This window comes from Primulina huaijiensis, chromosome 1 (genome assembly GCF_012295235.1).
Source record: "Primulina huaijiensis isolate GDHJ02 chromosome 1, ASM1229523v2, whole genome shotgun sequence".
Lineage (NCBI taxonomy): Eukaryota > Viridiplantae > Streptophyta > Magnoliopsida > Lamiales > Gesneriaceae > Primulina > Primulina huaijiensis.
Genome location: NC_133306.1, coordinates 4,116,337 through 4,137,270, shown reverse-complemented (window position 1 = coordinate 4,137,270; position 20,934 = coordinate 4,116,337). Strand labels below are relative to the sequence as shown.

The window sequence follows — 20,934 nt, the reverse complement described above, 5'->3', positions numbered from 1 at the left end:
TTGTGAGTAATCTTGACCTGATATGATGAGTTCGGGTAAGGTGATCTACACACACTCGAACAAGAAAATGTTAATGAGACGTGGAAAAGATTTTCGGCATGACCACTCCGACGCTCAAATAAATGAAATATTGACACCAAGGAAACTATAGTTTTAGAAAGTGGGTATTATAAATATTTGTGAGAATGAATTGAACTTCTTCATTTTACCTTTGTTCGGGGTATTAATAAGATGTTAAAGTCAGTAACCATCCCGAGATACTAGGGTAGTGGCCGTGATGTGAGAACGTGGCTCACGTCTCGGCCTCAGCACGATCTCGTGGACATGAGAGGATCGTGTCCCTCAATTATCGGTGGATAAAGTCCACGATCAGTTGACAGTCTTTCTTATCTTGCCCGACTAAGAACATGAGACTGCGCTTGTATGATCATTTAGTGATCTGTCTTGTTTCTCGGCTAACTCTATGCTAGGGGTGAAGACGGTGGTCGAGGTAGGGCAAACACTCACTTTACCCAGTATAGTTCCAGATGGGTCCGCTCATAGCCTCCCGTGATCCGTTCCGGGCTCTTGGTCTTTCATTTTTCACCCAAGTCCAAGGATGACCCAGGCCGACGTGCCCTCTCCGAGGCATCATATATGTTGATAAAAACAATATATCAAAGGTTGAAATTAAATATATATTAGTTATTTTTTACACGTATTACGTACTTGTACAGCTTTTTATAATTAATTTGATTTATATTAAATAAATTTAATATCATAATTATAAAAATTAATGATTGATCGTACCGCAATTTGAAATTATTACGTATTGCATTTTTATTTGATTTATTAAAATGAAAGTCATACCATAATTGTGAAAATTAGTGATTGATTAAGCTGAAACTTGGAAGTAATGAATTAAAACAGACCGTGATACTAAGTGTTAAATTGATGGTGTTAAAATTTATTAAACAAGATTGGAGTGAAATGATAAATTTATTACTTTTTTACAGGAATAATTAAACATATTACTTTAATGCATACAAAAAATGTAATTTATTATACACGTAAGTCTTACGTATTTTTGTAATTGGTATTAATAATTATTTAAACAACTCTTATGACACGATCTCACGGATTTTTATTCGTGAGACGTCCAACATTACACATATTTACAATAAAAAGTAATATTTTTGGAATAAAAAATAATATTTTTTTATAGGTGACCCAAATAAAATATATGTCTAACAAAATTGACCCGTAAGATCGTGTCAAATTAATTTACATCATAATACTTACCTTTGGTTTGAATTTTCAAAAACTTCCTTCAAAATGAATTATGTTTGTGCCTTGGTTTTTCCAGCATAAAATAATATTGTACCCAAAAAATGGAGAATCATAATTTCTTGATTTTTATTTCAGAGTTGCTCATTCTACCAACATCGATCCTTGTCGCATGCCATGTTTGTTAATTTAAAGAGAATATTTAAAATTTTGGTCGCATTTATTAATAAATATATAGTAAGTGTCATCTCTATGATGAACGTATTGTGTGTATACAAAAATAAACAACGATGGGTTGATGATATATCAAAAAGTATTCCGAGGAATAAGTATAAAAAAATAAAAAAAAGGTTGAGCTATAGTGGAAGAGAAACTTTGTTTGCTTTGCATTCAAGTTGGCAATCTCAATACCTTGTAAAATTCACATTTTTCGAAGCACCTGTTTGCACATCGATATTTAAGCCACTGAAATGACTTTATATGAAATATGTTTTTGCACTTAATTATATTATATAATTCATCACGAAAAATACTATCATAATTATATATAAATTTTTTGTTTTACCAAAATTTAGGAACACGATACGATGTGATTTGATTTATTGTACTTCAGTAATAAATAGAAGAAACAGGATGTAATATTTTCGTAAGGTCAATCGTTTTTCCATGTAAGACATTCAACCCCAAAAAAAAAAAAAGTGGAAAAAGAAAAATAAATAAATATAAATATTGCGCAACACACTGCTCCATCAATTGGTTGGACACAATTTATGTTGTTATTACAGATACTTATTAAAGTTTGGTGCTGGATGGAGAGACTAAGAATGGCGCGCCGGCAAATTGCCAGAGCAGGCCGGGAGGAGGAAGCTGCTTCTGCTTCTGCTTCTGCTGCTGCTGGAGCGGTGATTGATATGGAATTAGGTGGTGCGGCGGCGCCTGCATGGCTGCTAGGTCTGATGGCAGAGACATTCTTCTATGGTTGCGGGGTCCACCAGGATCGCAGGAAGAACGAGAAGAACATCTTCTGCCTCAAATGTTGCCAAAGCTTCTGCCCTCACTGCCTCCCTTCCCACCATCCCTCTCATCCTCTACTCCAGGTATATACATACATATATGTGTGTATACACACACACACACATATATATATAAATATTTTGTTTTTGAAATTCATCAAATTAATTAAATGCCTCGATTCAGCTAGAGTAAAATTGCAACCAAACGAATTAATAATTCGATTAATTAACTTTCAAATGAATTACTTGTGTCTTGGAATTCACCGACCTTGTAAGAAATAAACTAATCCATTTGGAAATATATCTTTTTAAGCTACATGCTCGACTACTTTTTTCAAAATTCATTTACCAATTGAAGATCAAACGGGGGATTTTAAATTATCTGTCTCTCTTACTCTTTTTCGTTATATAATTTAATTTAATTACTCTTTTAAAAAATTTCCACTTAATTCCCTTCTTAAGGTTTGTACGTTCTGTTTACGTATTGGAAAAATCAAGTAACTTCATATATAATTCTCGATTTAATTGGTTCATGCACTGGATCAATAAGTGCACTAACCATCATGAATTAATCACATTCTTCAAACCTAAGGACCATAATTCTGTTTTCCATGCATGAATTATTACAAACTGATAGTTAATTAATTCCCACTCAAATAAATAAAAAAATCATTTAATTTTGGTGAAATAAATTAATTGGGTTTAGGCTTACAACCACAAGGCATATATATATATATATATATAGTGTATTAAATTGAATATATAGTGTATTAAATTGAATTTCGAAAAAGAGAATAGTAGGGCTTTTGGATTCAACTGCACAGAGCTGTTTTTACTTTTTATAACCATTTTTGGAATGGATTGTTATGGATATGGATCCACTTGTGCTTACGAAGAAATTAAAAGCAAGCTAGCTAGGGAGCTTCTTCCTCAGCTGTTGCTTTCATTCATACACACGCAGAGTACTACAGTTTGACCCGAGTCTACTTTGTCTTTATACTTCAATTCAGTAATATGTACCCACTCATCCCTCATTTAATTCGTATAATCAAGAACTATGGATTCTACCTACCTAGCTAAGATAGCTCTCTCTCCAAAGATTTGAAGGAAAGTACGAGTATGAAATCAATTTTTTTTTTTGAGAGTAAAAACATATAATTATACATAAAAAAATATCGAAAATAATTGCGTGCAGCGGCCTGTCGACCCCATGGATAATTTTTATATCCCAGTCATGTATACCGATACCACATTTACTCTTTTTCACTCGTTTCTTTAGATAGTTGGTTGCCATATTTAATGATTTTAATTGCTATTGTGATTGAATGCATGCATGCCCTTCTTCATGAATTTAGATGAATATCATATATGTTCGCGATAAGCGAGTGATTAATAATATCCTTGTATATGTAAGATTTCGACACTGTATGAAATTAGTTCAACGGATGTGCATGCAGGTGAGGAGATATGTGTACCAAGATGTCATTAGATTGGACGACCTTGAAAAGCTCGTTGACTGCTCATGCATTCAGGTTATTGATTATACCTATTTTTATTAAATTGGTGGAACCTGCATGCCAACCTGGGGGCCAATAACTTTTATTTAAATTTGATTCAGAAAACCCAGATCTTGTTTTTGGTTTTTCGGTATCGTGTCTATCATTTTTGGGGAAAATGGGTTTTTTTCCATTAATTTGTTCCATTTTGGATTTTGATCGCAATAAATCTTCAAAGTTTGATTTTGTTAAACTAACTTTTAATTTTTAACTATTTCAGACTAATTGTTGATGTAACATCGAAAATTACTGAATTAGATGTCGTGTCACTAATTTGATCAAAATAACTTGAAATTTAAAGTTAACGTACCGAATAATCAAACTTTGAAAACTTCTTAGATAAAAAAATCATTTTCTCTAATTTTTATTGTGTATCATGATTTATGGTTTAGAGTTTGTAGTTTTAAATAAAATCAGCCAATAATTAATGTCTAACATACTAGCTAATTAATTATATGATTGTTTGGCAGCCTTACACAATAAATAGAGCGAAAGTAATATTCTTGAATCAGAGAGCACAATCAAGATCATCATCTTGCAAGCAGCTGAATGGTTCAGGCAACACTTGTTTCACCTGTGACAGAATTCTTCAGTACCCTTTTAATTTCTGTTCCCTCTCATGCAAGGTCCACTCCACCCCACCTACTAAATAATTTCCTTTTTGTATATATAAAAACATCTCCTCAACTAATTTTCGTATAGCAATCATATACAAAAAAAAGTATCGAATAATCATGGATTTTCATACTTTGAGGAAAAATAAACTAGGTACTACTTAAGTTCGTGTCTATTACTTATTACTGTTGCATGCATGCAGGTGGATCACATGGTAACACGAGGCGAAGATTTGTCTAGCATTTTATTCAGGTTTGATGAATCTGATTTTGCCATCTCACAATTCGAAGGGCTGCACATGGATGGATCGGATCATGAAGGCCAAATCACTCCGATCTCCATTTTGGAATTCCGAGGCTCCCATTATGACACGGGTAACGCCGCGAATTCGGAGGGAGAACCGTCAGGACCCGTGAGAAGAAACCCCAAGACCAAAAGGGGATTCATGAGCTTGGTCTCATTGAGCAATAGAAGAAAAGGAGCCCCACATAGGTCTCCTCTTTCTTGAATAAGTTATTATCTATACTAAAATATGAATCCTTTACCTATTTAATTTTGAGTGTCACTTATTTGATAGTTACAAATATGTGTGGCTCTGTATTATTGTTATTATCTATGTAATAAACAATATAAAATGCGATTAATTGCATTTATTTCCCCTACACTTTATTTATTTCACAATCATCTCCCTTACGGAGATGAATGCCAAAAACATACATGGGATGTGAATCCAAATTACACATTAATTAATCAATTTTGGATATAGTACAGCCAACGATGATACGATAATTAATATTCTTGACTGCTTATTCTTTTTGGTTGAAATTCTTTTATATTTTGTGTCACGTGCAGTTAATAGAAATAAATGGAATGCCATTATTAAATTTCACATTAAAAGTCTGTAAAGGTCATTGAATATCACAACGCTAATTAACATAAATAAATAAATAAAAGCCAGATCGGATATCAGAAGGAACGGGACCGTTAATTACGACATGCTGGAATGGAACGACGCTTTAAGATACGGGAGATTATCAAAATCTTTTCTAGGTTGAGGTTCTTGTTCTATATTTATTAGTAATAGTGATACACGACATGCATGATTTTATGTATAAATTCGATAAAAAAAAAAAAAAAAATTGGAATTACCTTATTGAATTTTCTGCACGTATAACAATATTTTAAAAATCAGTACAAATGAAAGAAGGCTAAAAAGTAAAGACAAAACATGAAACTGGAAGTTGAAGGAGTTTAGTGGAAGAAAAAACTGCGTTATGATTTGTAAAAGTTGGTGGAGAAAGTGGAAAACTTTTTATTACCGTTTTGCTCCTAAAAATGTGACTCTCACATAGAGATGTCAATGGGACGAGTATGAGGCGGATATGGCTAAACCCAAGACCCGCCCCGTGAAGAAAACTTTGACTCATTACTTGTCCCACTCCGGTTAAATATTCTTCGGACCCACCCCACTTCAAATACGAAATGGGGCTGGGTAGACCCGCGAGACCCGTGAGATCCAAATTTTTTTTAAATGAAAACAATAATCTTCTTATCACATGACTGAATTATAAAACAAACAAACATCTAAATACAACACTAGGGGTGGGCAATCGGATCGGGTTTTTCGGGTTTCACTCGACCCGAACCCGTTCGGGTGCAATTTTCAAGTAAAATATGACCCGAACCAGACTATATTTTAGTCAGATCGGGTTCGGGTATATAATTGGTACCCGAATTACCCGATCGGGTACCCGATTGTTTTTTTTTTTTTTTAAAAAAAATGGGCTTATAATAACCGGTCCAGTTTATGTTTACCTGTATCCATAAAATTCATTTATGGAAAAAAAAAACATATGGGCTTATAATGAGGGTTATAATGAGAAATATCTATATTGTGTTATTCTCAATATTGCCCTGAAGGAGGTGACTTCAATTAAAAAAACCATTGATAATTTGAGAATTATTACCTCAAAAATAATAAATGATTAAATAATTATTGAAAGTCTAAAAGAAATCTATATCAATATACATTAATAAATAACTATTAAAACATTAATTTTTCTATATATATTTTGTTATTTAGTATTTACAATTTTAAAAGCTAAAAAAACAATGTTATGTTGTTATAATAAACATTGTAATAATTAAATCGATTAGTTTAATTTATCCATAGTATACTAAATTATTATGTTTCCAGGATATAGTTTATGCTTGATTTAAAGATTTGTTAATTATAATACTCATTTTAAGTTTTGAGATAAATATTTGTTGTGTGACTTTTGTAGACATTCACGAGACAATATTATTTTGATAAGCTTATTCTCGTCATATATTATTTGGTAGGCACAAAATAATAAAATGTTACTTTAAAAAAAAAAAAAAAAAAAANTACCCGAAAATATCGGGTACCCGATCCGAACTACCCAAAACCCGAAAAACCCGACCCGTGCCCACCCCTCCTCGAACTACCACCGTTCAATGATTCGCACGCATACTCATTTGATAAAAATAAATTATTCAGTACTTTTGTAATCTAATAAATTATTCACTACTTTTGTAAATTGAGGCTAGAATTTTGTTTAGTTTGGTTGATAAAATTGTATAGATAAATAATATTTGATTATTAAAATATTTGAATAGACGGTGAAAGAATATTGGATAAATAATAAAAATTTTGATCTAATCGATTAAATTTGAGATTATAAATTTGTAATTTTAATAGACAAATTATCAATAACGTAAAATTGTAAAGAACATTTGATTTGATTGAATTATTAATTAATCTTATCAAGCCAACAAAGCAAAACCTGAATCGAGTAGTCACAGATGACCATCCCCAGTCTTGGAATTATTTGAAAACCCACAATTTTCAGCAAAAGTAAGTAAAATCTCAAAAAAAAAAAAAATTTACATGTAACCTAACAAGTACATGTAAATCACAAGAAAGCAATCTTCTTTAAAGATCACATTGTTCCCAATTCAATAAAATGAGTGGTGAAATTCAAGTTTTTTACAACTGGTTTAATTCGAGGGAGCTGAGATTGTGCAGCAATGGGTTGTCATGCATTATTATTTAAGAGCACCGCAAATCAATGGTTGACATGTATGTTTGGCAGAGCAAAAGCAAAGCAAAGCAAATCAAAAATTAGGAGCCGAGTGGGGATTGGGAGTTTGGGACCAACACAAAGCGGAGGGGATTCCGGGGGACATGCTTCCTCTCATTATTGTGCGTCAACTTAGATTAGTAGAGATTTTAAGCCTAAAATATTTCGAGACATAAGAATTTGGTAATATTCCTATGATGGGAGTGTGTATTGAGTATGCAAGATCATGTCGGATCCACAAAATCCAAGTGAGTCGATGTAAAATGTGGTGGCATATATCCGTCCTTTTCACGGACAGGTCCTCTTCTAAGTTGGCGGCTTATTCAAACTTCATGCATGTGAAGTCAAATGAAGGCAATGCCCACCCTCCTCCCGGGTCGTATTACCCCTCGAATGACCCCTTCCCACCATCTCTCAATGTCATGTAGTATAGTATTTATTATATCTAAAAAGTTGGATCGGAGTCCGAATACGTCTTTATGTTATGTGTAGATATATAGAAGAGTAGGAGTAGGGCGTAGACCTGCACTGAGGATAACAACTCTCATTGAAACATCCAATCCATTCTATTCTCAATTCAAACAGATGCACTGTTCAATTTCTATGTACGTATTGGGTCCCATCATTAAAATTAGATGAGCTGCATGTTGCAGGCAGCCATGTGAATTGTGATGAAAAGAGGAGCATCAAACCAGTAACACAAAAGGATATGGTACCATTATAACAAACATAAGTGATCCAACTCCCCCACTTTGAAATGGATGGCTTTAAACTTTTCAGGACAATTGGAGAGGCTCGTGATCTACTTTAGTTTGAAATTTTAGAAAAAGATGGAAACTTGAGATTGAGTTTTGATGGGGTTTTTCCCCATATGTTTTTTATTCCAATTTGTGTTCATGAATCATGATCATTGATTTGGTGCACAAAGAGTAAGGAAGCTAGATTAGAAATTGTGTTGAGACATCACAAAATGAGTCAAGACTATGTGCTCAAGCACACCCAGTGGAGATTTAACCACAAATGTTCCGGTGGAGCATAGTCTCCTCTCTTAAAATGAGAAAACATAGCAGTGTAAGATGACATATATCTTTCACACCATCTTTCATTGCTGCGGGTATAATTGCACGAGACTAAATTGTATAGATTAGATAAAATACATAACTCCGGGGGAGGCACTCGGCCATGAAAGATTCAAACTTTTCAATGGTCATTGCCCTTACGAAGATATTAAAATTGAATTAACATGATAAAACAAGAACATGGTCATTCTTCTTTTGAGTAGCACCTCTGAATCGTTGAATCTTCTCACTGGTGGTCGATCGTTCCCCTGATCTATATTCTATACGCTATCCTATAACAGCAGCTGATCAGTCCTTATTGGTGAAGTCACCAATCAATTTCATCCCGGGAACATTATGCCCAGACTTTCGATACTCAAGATACCAGCTATTGAAGGATTAAATAGTGGCTTGGGGGAATGTAGGAGAAAAGTACCTAAAAGATCCAACTACTGTTGCATCTCCACTAAAAGCTCGACGGCATTGGCTGGTTGATTAGTTCAGATATTTCATCACTTAATTATAATCAAGGGGTTATAATTTTCTAACGAATGGTCTTTCCAGAATTCAAGAATATTATCCCCGTTCTTTCTAAGGTAAGTTCTTCCATTAATTATCTTGAAATTGAAATCCACAAGCCATCTCATTACAGAGAAACATTTCATATGATTCTAAAAAAAAAAACATATTTACGCTGGATACCAAATGAAAAGTAAAAAAAATGGGCTAATACAGAGTGAGAAGGCCGTGTTCTTAAATTATTGCACTAAAGCATACTGGTTCTTCATCCCCCCTCTGATAACTTCAAAAAGACCATTTTTGGTAAATTCATAAGACACTTCTCCTTGTAACGCCAAGAACACTGCAAATGTTTCAATTGAAGTTCTATAGGAAAAGGGGACATTCTATGCTACATCCAGCGATCTTCACCAGGTGTAGTCTCCTCTTAATTGACGATTATCAGAAATATCTATAAATGTTACAAAATTTATGTTAACTGAATTTAATAGAAGTTCAAGACACATAATAGCTCAAACCATATTTCTACTTGTGATCAATCTATAAATACCAATAGAAAATAAATAGGCACTCAAAACAAGTACATGGGCAAAAACTTGTGTGAGACGGTCTCACGGGTCGTATTTGTGAGACGGATCTCTTATTTGGGTCATCCATGAAAAAGTATTACTTTTTATTGTGAATATGGGTAAGGTTGACCCGTCTCACAGATTAAGATCCGTGAGACAGTCTCACATGAGACCCACTCCAAGTACATGTTTCATCCACCCTTCATTTAAGGTGGAGTCTACACTACGGAAAGATAGCTTACTGTAACTAGTTGTTCCCCAAAGGATATCTCATGCACTAATTTACTAAGAAACTCAAAGCTTAAATTTAGTCATCCAAACCGAACCAAACCGAAATTAATGGTTTAAGTTGGTTTGGTTACAAAATTTAAATTTCATGATCTAGTTTGATTTGAAATTTGGTGAAAACGATAAAACATGGTTTAGTTCGAATTTTTATCTAAAAATGAACCAAAGCAGAGTTGAACACCCCTAATATCTGCATATTAATTTGCAATTTAAAACTATACATTTTATAGTGAGAACAGATAGAAATTAGTATTGTTCTTGTAGTCTATGACACCAAAACAATGATATACGTATTATGAAAAAATAAAAACAAAAGAAGAAGCAGATTATAATTAAAAGAAGAAGCAGTAACTTAGAGTTAGACTCGAAATATTAACAAATAATGAGAGAAAAAACGGATATGGAACGAGAAAATCATAACAAAAATAATGTTCAAAAACTTGTATCATTTTTGGATGATAGTGATACGATTAAAAATATAATTCAAGCTCTCATTGTCAACAAATTGAATGAAAAATGATAATATATATTATTGAAGATGAATACATGTAATATGGATCCAGAGATTTTTTTGTCTTGCATGCATCATGGTCCAGAAAATTTGGATAAAATTGATAAAAATATTAAGAACTTTATCACATGAATATGATACGAATAAAAATTATGTAGTTATGTTTCGAGAAACTCTTATTAATAAAAGAATAGTGGTATATTATTCAAGGAGCACAATTTTTAAGTTCGACTCATGCCTCCAAAATCCCAGATACAGCACTGGGCTGAATTAGTTGTCAATAGATATGACCACATTTCAAAAAACGGTTCCACTTATTCAAAAAAGATCGACCCTTAAATAAGGGTAACCTTGACGGTTCCGGTGCATTAACCGCGGGTTAAGCTTACGGTTCGATATTTCATTAAAAAAATATTGTTAAAAACTGAATGAAAAAAAGGGTATAAAAAGTGATTGGATATATTTATCTCATAGATTAATCATAAAATAAAAAAAATAAACTAAATCTCAAATAATCAATATATATGTGTGTGAGTATATTACACCAAGTAACCACAATAAGGTTCTACAGATCAATGGTGGAGAGTAAATTATCAAAACTGGAAGTTTAAGAGTTCAATTATACATCTACACATTGTTTTAAATCAAAGCCCGGTTTAATTTAAATCGGGGCTCGGCCTCAAACGCTGGTCTACGCCCGTGATTTTTTATTTTTTATTGTTTTGAACAAACGTGTAGATATAAGGGGAAGTTGGTGAAAAATCCCCAATCAAAATATTTCTTTGGGTTCACTCCCTACCCACAAAATTGTGGTACTATGTCATACAAAATGTGGTACACTTCATGTGGAAATGTGGTAATAAAAAAGTACTCAGGGACTGAACACAAAAAAAATCGACGGCTGAGGACTGAAGGTCAATTTCCCGTAGATATAAATTTGAACTCCCTTTGATGATTAGCTCATTAAGCTACAAGGATTTATTGTACTTATTTGGGTGTTATATATATATATATGAAAAACATGCAACCATTCGACATTCAATTTAATTTCTTATTTTATGATTAATTTATGGTGAAAACACATTCAAGCACTTTTACAACTTTTTTCGTCTCTTAACAATATTTTTTGACTTTTTAAATGAAGGATCGAACCTCAACAATTGCTTAACTGTACCCGTAACCGACGGTTCATGAACAAGAACTGGAACCATCAATTAAGGAAGAAGATGGTAAAAAAATCGAGCTTTTTGTAACATCGAACCGAACGTTTTAAACCGTGATCATGTCTAGTTCTTAGCTATTCATGTCAAACCATAGAAATTGTTTGAACTTGGTCCAAGGTGCCCTTCTCAGAAAGACACAAAGGTAATCACTTGGGTCTAAGCCCAAACGCCCAAGCACAAATGTTCATCCCAGTAGATAGTTCCATCACCCCACAGATCATTACTTTACTAATATATTGCTTAAGGAATGACACAAGATCAATATCACATGAGAAACAACTGGAATTTAGTAGAAAAGTACCTGAAATAAATTTCAGGATATGTGAAGGGAAAATAAGCATCAAATATATCCCCGCATTCAGGTTTGCATTAACTTTGTTAACAAAGTAGACAATCATAAAACCATTGAATCTAGCCCTTTACTAGGCAGGTATGCACTGGATACCTTGCTTTTCTGTCACGTGTAGGAATATCCCCGGCCCGCACATGAGAATCCCAAGGATCAAACACTGCAAAATAAATTGATTATTCAATACCAGTGCACCAGTTCTTTTCCATCTTCAGCTTTGTCTTCCTCCACGATTTCTTTACATTTTCTTCATGAAAGCGTATATTTAATAAATAGTAGATGAATTCTGGAGGAAAATATAAAGTTCTGTTCAAAGGAATCATCAGCATTGACATCATTCCCACTTAATGTTTCTAACTTCTACCAGAGATTAATTGCTTCCAAATTTATACAAGCACGAGATGAGAGCAACTAAATCTCCTTGTTTAAGATCCACTCGAACATTTTCATTTGCATAGTACCAAAATTCCCCTAGGAAAAATGAACCCAATGTCCGTGATAAACAAATCCAGAGACAAAGAGTAGCTGAGCTTGATGTACACTTGGATGGCACCTAAGAACAGTATGAGGATCATCAGAACGAACTAACTTCTAATACATTACAAATTCTGCAAGAACAAAGTATCTAATCGTACAATTGTCGGATAATAATTTTAAGGTTTTAAATTATAACAAACCTGAAAGTGAACTTTTGAAGACACTAATAATCGGTTATAATCTCGTCACAAGTTAGAAAAGACTCTTGTAACGAGTTAGCAAAGTTCAAGGGTTAAATATTTGAGGTAAGATAAGCCGTACAAGGAAAGCAGAAAATCAGTTAAGAAAACTTTAGAAATTTGCATATACAGTAATGTGAAGTATGGCAAGAAGAAATATGACTAAGGCAATTACAGTCAGTTAGCTGATTATTTTGTCTCGGTATAGGTATAGAATATATTAAGGGTGTGTTTGGTTGATGTGATTAAATAAGGATAGATGAATAATCACATACTTATCTGATGTTTGGTTAAAATTTTAAGATATATTAATAATCATTTTGACCCGGTTTAAGACTTAATTTTATGATTCATTATTTGATTGTTAATCTAACAAATTAAGTGGGATAAGTTATCAATACACCACAAATTACATTTTTATCCTCTTATCTCTTATTAAAATAAATATTTATTAAATTCTTATTTATTGTGTTTAATGATTACCGTAATATTTTCAAATATATTTCTAATAAATATATTTAAATTAATTCTAATAAACATAAATTATAATTATAAATATTTAATTATCTATCACATTATTTTAAAAATATTTATAATTATTTTAAGAAAAAACAATAATATTGTAATTATTACTAAAACTTTATTTAACATAAAAATTAATATTCAAAATATTACTACTATTTTAATTACTAATTATAAATATTTAATTATCTATCAAATTATTTTAAGAATATTTATAATTATTTTAAGAAAAAACAATAATATTGTAATTATTACTAAAAATTTATTTAACATTAACATTCAAAATATTATTGCTATTAAAATAAATGCATATTTACAAATTTATTTCTAATAAATATATTTAAATTAATTTTAATAAATGTAAATTATAATTATAAATATTTAATTATCTATCCAATTATTTTAAGAATATATATTTAATTAGTATTTGAGACATTTTGATCATTACAATAAAATTTACAAAATTAATCCATCATTTTAAAATCATATCAAACACCATGTTATTTATCCTACCATACTATTAATCCATATATCTCATTTTTTAATCACTCTAATTATTAATCATTTACTTATCCTATCACACGTACCAAACGGAGCCTAAGAGAAATAAATCGGTTAAGACACTAGTCTATTCAAAAACTCCTTGCTGGATGAAATAACTTGACCGTCTCAACTAACTTCAAAAAGGGAAGCAAATCAACAACTAGAATAAATAACAGAAAACTTCAGAATCAAGTCTTGCTCCAACTTTCAAAACACTAAAATTAAGTAGAAAAATTGATGAGTAGAGTTTTCAGCTAAGATATATATTCTGCTACCAAATTTAAAATGATGTCGGATGTTGGAGACCCTCATCTATTTAAAGACGAAGAAGACAAAAGACAAATATCATCAGTTAATCAGAAGCTTTCAACACTACAAATATATCGAGTCAATCAAACTTTGTGCATTTGAAAGTCTAAGAACAATTTGTTCTTATGAATATAGAAACCTACTCATAGCTATTTTGTGGATCATTTATGAGTGATCTATCAATTCTAGGACTGGATCTTGTGAATTAGAATGTTCCACACAATCTGAGTGGGGCTAGAGTATTATAAGCTAGAAATTAGCTGGACGAAATATAAATGTCTGTTATTATATTAGGAGTTATAGTCTGTAGTGTTTTTTTGCAGGAATCAAAATTCCAAACAGAAGAAGAAAAGAAATAGAATGGTTATAACATCTTTGAAACTCTACAAAATTCCTATCTTTTGTTATTTTTCATACTTTTTCAGTTAAGTTTAATTGCTACTGTTTGCTCATCTATTCTCTCAACAGTTCTTTGCCTCACGTCTTCCGCGATGTTATTCGAAAAATCTTTTACAATCCATTCACCCCATTGTATATATTGTTTCTCTTCTTAATCGGGTCGAACAAGTGGTACCAGAATCATGAAATTTTAGGGTGTTGAGAAATATGGACAACATATTAGTTAACAAAATCCCCCATGTTTCCGAAAGAGGATTATGAGGATTAAAAAACTCGGATGTAAGCATACTCGAACTCGACCACTCATGACGATGATATTTAGCCTGTGATCACAGAAGGGCCCTACAAAATGATGAAAAGTCAACCCTTCCAGATTCTCAGTTACATTGGAAAGCTTTGCACAAAGTGCAACAATGAAGACAAGAGGAAAGCAAATTTCACGAAAGTGGCCAAGGATATACTATCCAAGACCTTGGATAAGGACAAGTTTAACAAGGTCAAAAAGTGCACAACACCATAGGAATTTAGAAGAAATTAACCTAAATATACAAGGAAACTTATGAAATTCGGTAAAACAAATTATATTTAGCTGTACAAAAACTTGAGATATTGAAACAAAACCCGGAGAAACAATGGACGAATTCGACGAAAGATTACTAATTTACTAAATGAATACTCATAACAAAAAATGAATATTCTACTATCCGTGAAATATAAATATAAATACAAAGATCTTTATCCAGAGAGAGATTAAAAAGCCATCTTTATCAACCAAAATTAACTCCAAACAATTTCTTTTCATATCTGAAGAGATGTCAATGTAATTCGCAGCCGGGAACAGAATTGAAACCATCTACCGCGAGAAAGGTATACGCGCTTTTACCAAGATTCGATTCCACATTATAAAACCTACTCGAACATCTAAATAACCAACTAAATGAAACCGAGATTCATTCAAACATCCAAGTCGCCAACCATCCTCTACAGAGACTAAACGTCGCAACCAAAGGGACGGGTTTTCGGGATGATTTGTAGGCTTCTTTGTATGGACCTTTGTTCGATTTCCCTTTTGGAGTGCTGATTTTAGCCTTGGTGTCGGCTTCTGTAAAACAAACTAATATATCGGCTTGTCTTCAGCCCATTTTAACTAACTTATAATTCAGCCTCATTCATTTTCAGCCCATAAGTTCTTAGATTAAAATATACCTAATACTGGCACAACGACATAGTGAAAGAGTTCTGTCCATCATTTTGACGGGTTGAAAAATTTTCAACCTAAACCACCTATTTATATGGTGAGGTTATGTGGGACGAGCCGACCCAACCGATCTCAATATACCTGATGACTAATTGAAGTGGAAATATTTTTTCCTCCCTATATGGTTTGCAATTGAATGGAAGAATAACGGAACGTAGTCAAACTACATTAGGTAAATTGAGGTTGCACCCCACCCCCCAATTAATAATATTCACACAAAATAATCTATCTAACCCAGCAACTCTCCGTTTCCTATCTATTGAAGCAACAAAAATAATCATTTTATCTACTCTTACGTCTCCTCCAACAACTGACATTGACATTTTAATTATTTAATTTAAATTAATATTTAAACTAAATAAACTGTGCAGTCGATCCGATTTCACCCAAAAAACAATCCATCGCGCCGTATGATGCAGTGTGGTACTGTGGTTTAGAATTTATCGTTTAGTCCTTGTTTTTTTAATAAATTACAAATATCGGTTGTGGTACAATTCGGTCAGAGCTCATCGGGCGTTTTTTACACAGTTTTGATCTCCCTTAAGACTTAAGTTATTTCCATGAAATTAAATATTTCCAAAGTTGCTAGTATGAAGTATCGTTTCTAAAGGCGCGTAAAGTGTCATAATCTTTGGGGAAAAAGAAAAAAAGAAAATTATCTGAAAATTCTACCTGTTTGTAATATATCAATTAGATGTGTCAAAATCAGATACGGTTCACCAACCCGACACGGTTCAATCCGAAAAAAATCAGGTTTGGGTTTGAGGTTTTCGGATTGGGGTCAGATCGAGTTGGACCTGATAGCTGACCCGAAAAAAATGATCGGGTTGGGTTCGGGTTGACCCGAAAATTTTAGTTTTTTTAAAAAATATAATTAATAAATATTTTCTATATTTTATATATTGTATGTCTGAAAAAATATTTTTTGTATATTTATATTATAAATTTTCATAATTTAATATTTATTTTGAACATTTTTTATTTTTTAAACAATTATTTATTTGATTTATTAAATTTATTTTATTCCTCTACATTTACACTTTCAAATTTAAATCATATATATGAGGAAGATTTTGTTATTATGTGTTTAAATTATTTTTTTTTGAATTTTATTTAATTTTCTTTAAAAAAAATTTAAAAAAATCAAAATCGGGTTGGTTCTAGTTCGGGTTCGAGTTCAAGTTCGATGAACAATTTTTGAATAGTAATATTGCTCAATCCGACCCAATCCACCCAACTCACTCTTAATATCAATTCAGGTGCAATATAATAATACATGGAAATGCACTAGCTAGTCGGCGTCCATCATAATTTGTCCCCACCCTTTCGATATCATACTGTGCATGCTTTTTTTTTTTTTTTTTTTTTTTTTTTTTTTTTTTTANATATTTAGCCAGTGGAAACTATGTCATGTTTCCAATGGATTAATGGGGCCTTTTTTCACATGTAATTGATTTACTTGTATATTACAATAATGACTAAATTTAGTTCTTTACCTCGTAAATTGGGAAGATGAGGAGTAACAACGATGACAATGATGAAAACTGAGTTTTGTTTGTATCTTTTGGTGACAAGGTAACTTTGGTCAAAAAACCAAAAATTCCATTTTCGATCAAATAACTCAATGTTAAGATTTTACTTGGTTAGATTTGAAGCGAAATCCAACATTTGGATCAATAAAGGGGAAATTTGATGTCGATGTCTTCGCGATGCATTCAATGATCCACAATTATTTATTTCAACATGTGAGATCAGTGTTAATATATTCTATTTTATTAAAGTTGAGGACATGATAGTAACTACTTACGAAAGACATCAACTTTTCTTCCAACTTTATCTTTATATGATACTAGTATTATACTTTTGTTTTTTTTTTATATTTCAACACACACTTTTATTTTTACTTTTTTATTTCAACAATTCAAATATCAATTTAGTCCCTCCTTAATTTGACAAATTTCACTTTAGTCCATCGATAATGATAAAAAAATATTGTACACACACGCATCGCGTGTGCAGAGTAACTAGTAAGATACTAACTCACGGGGTATAAATATAAGGTTGCATTTAATGATCCTTATTTATTCTCACATTTGTGATTCATACATAGAAAAAATCGTGAACATCGTGTGTAAGATCGAATTAATGTGAGTTGTTGGATATATACTTTGAGACAATATCGTAAAAGTAGGTTGAACTCTACCCTGATATCAGATTTCTAAAAACAGACATGCTATGGAGCTCAATGCATGCATTTATTGTTGGGCGTGAATTAAAGATGTTATTGTGCATATAGGCTTGCAATATTTTCCACTTGCCAACCGGTAGAGTTGAAAAGCTTTGGAGATCGAAATATGACCTTGACGGAGCTCTTTGATGATAAATTTGACTGCTTCAAAGCCGTTAGAGTTGATCTTGAGAAATTAAATTCAAAAAAATATAAAATTGCAAAAAATTTGATGATGTATTTTTAAGTTTATGCTTCATTTAATGGAGCACTAAATGAAAATTCATACTACGTTATAAGCCATAGTCTTTGTATTTCATATCCATCAATGAGTTAATAATTTATTTGTGGTTGTGTTCGGATTTATTAGTTTGAGACAAAAAATTTTAAATTCATCGACTTATTTGATTATGCAAAGTTGAACTGACTCGGCATCAGCTGATTCATCTCTCGAATATTTCTCCAAACTAGAATTAACTAATCTAAACATAAACATGAGATTATAAATTTTGTCATTTGTATTTGAGGCTTTGAAGAATTTGAAAAGTACGGATTGGAGTATTATTAAATTTGTTAAAATGATTAAAATCGAACATTTACTCAACTCTTCGGTATATTAAATTCTCAAGTACTTTGTGTAAAAACTTTTCGATATTATAATTGATGATGCAATCGACACTATAAGTAGAGTTGCCAGGGAATCTCTTTCCTGTGCAAAAAGAGGTAGAAATTTACTATTCTTTTCTATCGATAATAACAAAGAATTTCCTATTTGTTAGGATTACAGGTATTATACCGTATCGTACCGTATCATATCGAAAATCGTATATCGTATCGAAAATTATGGTATAAAAAAATTCATACCGATACCGTACCGAAAATTTCAATCGGTATACCAAAAATTTCGGTACATATAACTAGCATACCGATTATACCGAAATTGTATGGTATACCGAGATTTCGGTACGATATCGGTATATACCGTTTTATACCGAAAAAACTCTTACAGTTTAAAATTTTTATAAATTTATTGTTTTAAAATATTATATATTTTAAAATTTTTGTATATTTTTTTGGTATTTCGACAAATACCGAAAATTTCAAATTGCATACCGTTACCGTACCAAAAAATTCGGTAGTGTTACTGTACCATACCGAAATCTTCGGTATACCAAAAATTCGATAAATTCGGCATTTTTTCGATACGGTAATCTCGGTATGCCGAAAATTCGGTATTTTTTCTCACCCCTAGTTAGAATGGTAAAATAAGTTAAAGAGATTGAATGAACTCTTTAATTTTTTTAAAAAATTTGAGTTGATTTTAAGAGTTATTAGTTGTTAAAAAAATTTCTTGAACGTTTAGGTTTTGAACCAATTCAAATGATTTTGAGTGTGAAATCATATTGATCAGACTTAGTGGTAAAGAATATATTCAATCCAAACAATAATTAGCAAGGCGGCTACAAAAATGCAAGCAAACATGGTAAAGTGCATGAGTAAATGAGACATAATTTATGAATATTCGGAGATAAATACTCATACGTTACCATTCTTTCTGTTAGAAAGACTTTCTGTTAGAAAGAAATTCACTAAAAAAAACTTTGGTTTTACAATGTTACGTAATAACACATTTCGACTAAGATTTATCACTATCTAAATTGAAACTCTAAATGATATCTCAACACAAACTCTAGCTATTTAAGAACACTCGCTTCACCAGAAACTAATACAATTAATGATTAGCTTTGACAACTGGAGTTGGTAGGGTAACACAAAATTGATCCCTAGAAGATCTTACATAAACCGATATACGTGTGCTGAGTGAGTACATCATTCTGAATTTACATATTTATTCTTGAAAAGCTCCAACAGACAAAAAAATTCAAGTATCATATGTACTAACTCCCGACAGAATGATATTGTCAATCTCTCTTGATCGTAATGCTTCTTCGTTCTTTTCAACTTCTGAAAAGTCGATTGACTCTTTGACATTTTAAGAAATATCTTGTCAATCGAGAGTCGATAAGATATTATATTTTGTCATTTTTATCTGATAGTCATTGAACGGATGGATTGAATTGGAATATCCATATTGATCTGTTACTATCCGACTGATTAGAGTTGAACGGTCAAACTTTGAGCATATATTCAATAGAACGGTTTGACTTCAAACAAATTCAAGTGATGATATTATACCTACATGTTGAGCGGTTTGACTTGTCCAACTCTGGAAAAACTTATAAATGACATTGAATTCTGAAATATCTCGATATTATTATTTGTCATCATCAAAACTTAAGATTATTTACATTTTAAACCTAAATTTAGATCTAAACCTCATTTATACCAAAGACATGACTCTTGGGATTTTACATTTGTCACTGAATTAAGAGATAATTGACGAAGAAATTTACTATTTGAGTTTCTGTACTCTTGTATTGTTTTGGGGTATTTTCCATATTCTGTTATTTATTTTCTTATCACATATACTAGACTCAATAAATAAAAAATTCCACATCTCATTCCACTTGTCTAATTTTGAAAAGCTCCAACAGTTTTTTTCATGTTTCTGCGTCACTTCTTCTTCAATGACGTTACTTGATCGGATCAGAATGGTTTCGAACCAAATTAAACTTGAACCGACTTATGAAATAAAAAAATCATAAGATACCAAATTGAATTTACCGTACTAAAACTATAATAAAATTCAATACCCAAACCTATTGAGTCAGATTATTGCATCATTGGGTCGGAGCATGCAACACCCTATCCGTCCTGTCAACAGATTTGTTGGAAAGTGGGTTGATAACCAAATCAACAAAGATTAACGAATCCATTAAAATTAAATCAAGTGATTATGACGTTTGTGGGTCATCCCATCCATATGTA

General features: G+C 31.9%; 1 protein-coding gene across 1 annotated transcript; it reads left to right on the top strand.

The window, feature by feature from the left end:
* The first annotated feature begins 2,157 nt into the window (after positions 1-2,157).
* LOC140984167 (protein RGF1 INDUCIBLE TRANSCRIPTION FACTOR 1-like) lies at positions 2,158-5,038 on the top strand. Its single transcript, XM_073451444.1, has 4 exons — positions 2,158-2,363; positions 3,737-3,811; positions 4,306-4,461; positions 4,653-5,038. Exons 1-4 carry the CDS (start codon positions 2,178-2,180, stop codon positions 4,956-4,958), a joined length of 723 nt encoding a protein of 240 aa, XP_073307545.1. The 5' UTR covers positions 2,158-2,177; the 3' UTR covers positions 4,959-5,038.
* Positions 5,039-20,934: the final 15,896 nt, after the last annotated feature.

Coding starts and splice junctions, on each gene's coding strand:
- LOC140984167 (XM_073451444.1), top strand. CDS start 2,178: ATGGAATTAGGTGGTGCGGCGGCGCCTGCATGGCTGCTAGGTCTGATG. Junction 2,364..3,736: donor CCTCTCATCCTCTACTCCAG/GTATATACATAC, acceptor ATGTGCATGCAG/GTGAGGAGATATGTGTACCA. Junction 3,812..4,305: donor TTGACTGCTCATGCATTCAG/GTTATTGATTAT, acceptor ATTGTTTGGCAG/CCTTACACAATAAATAGAGC.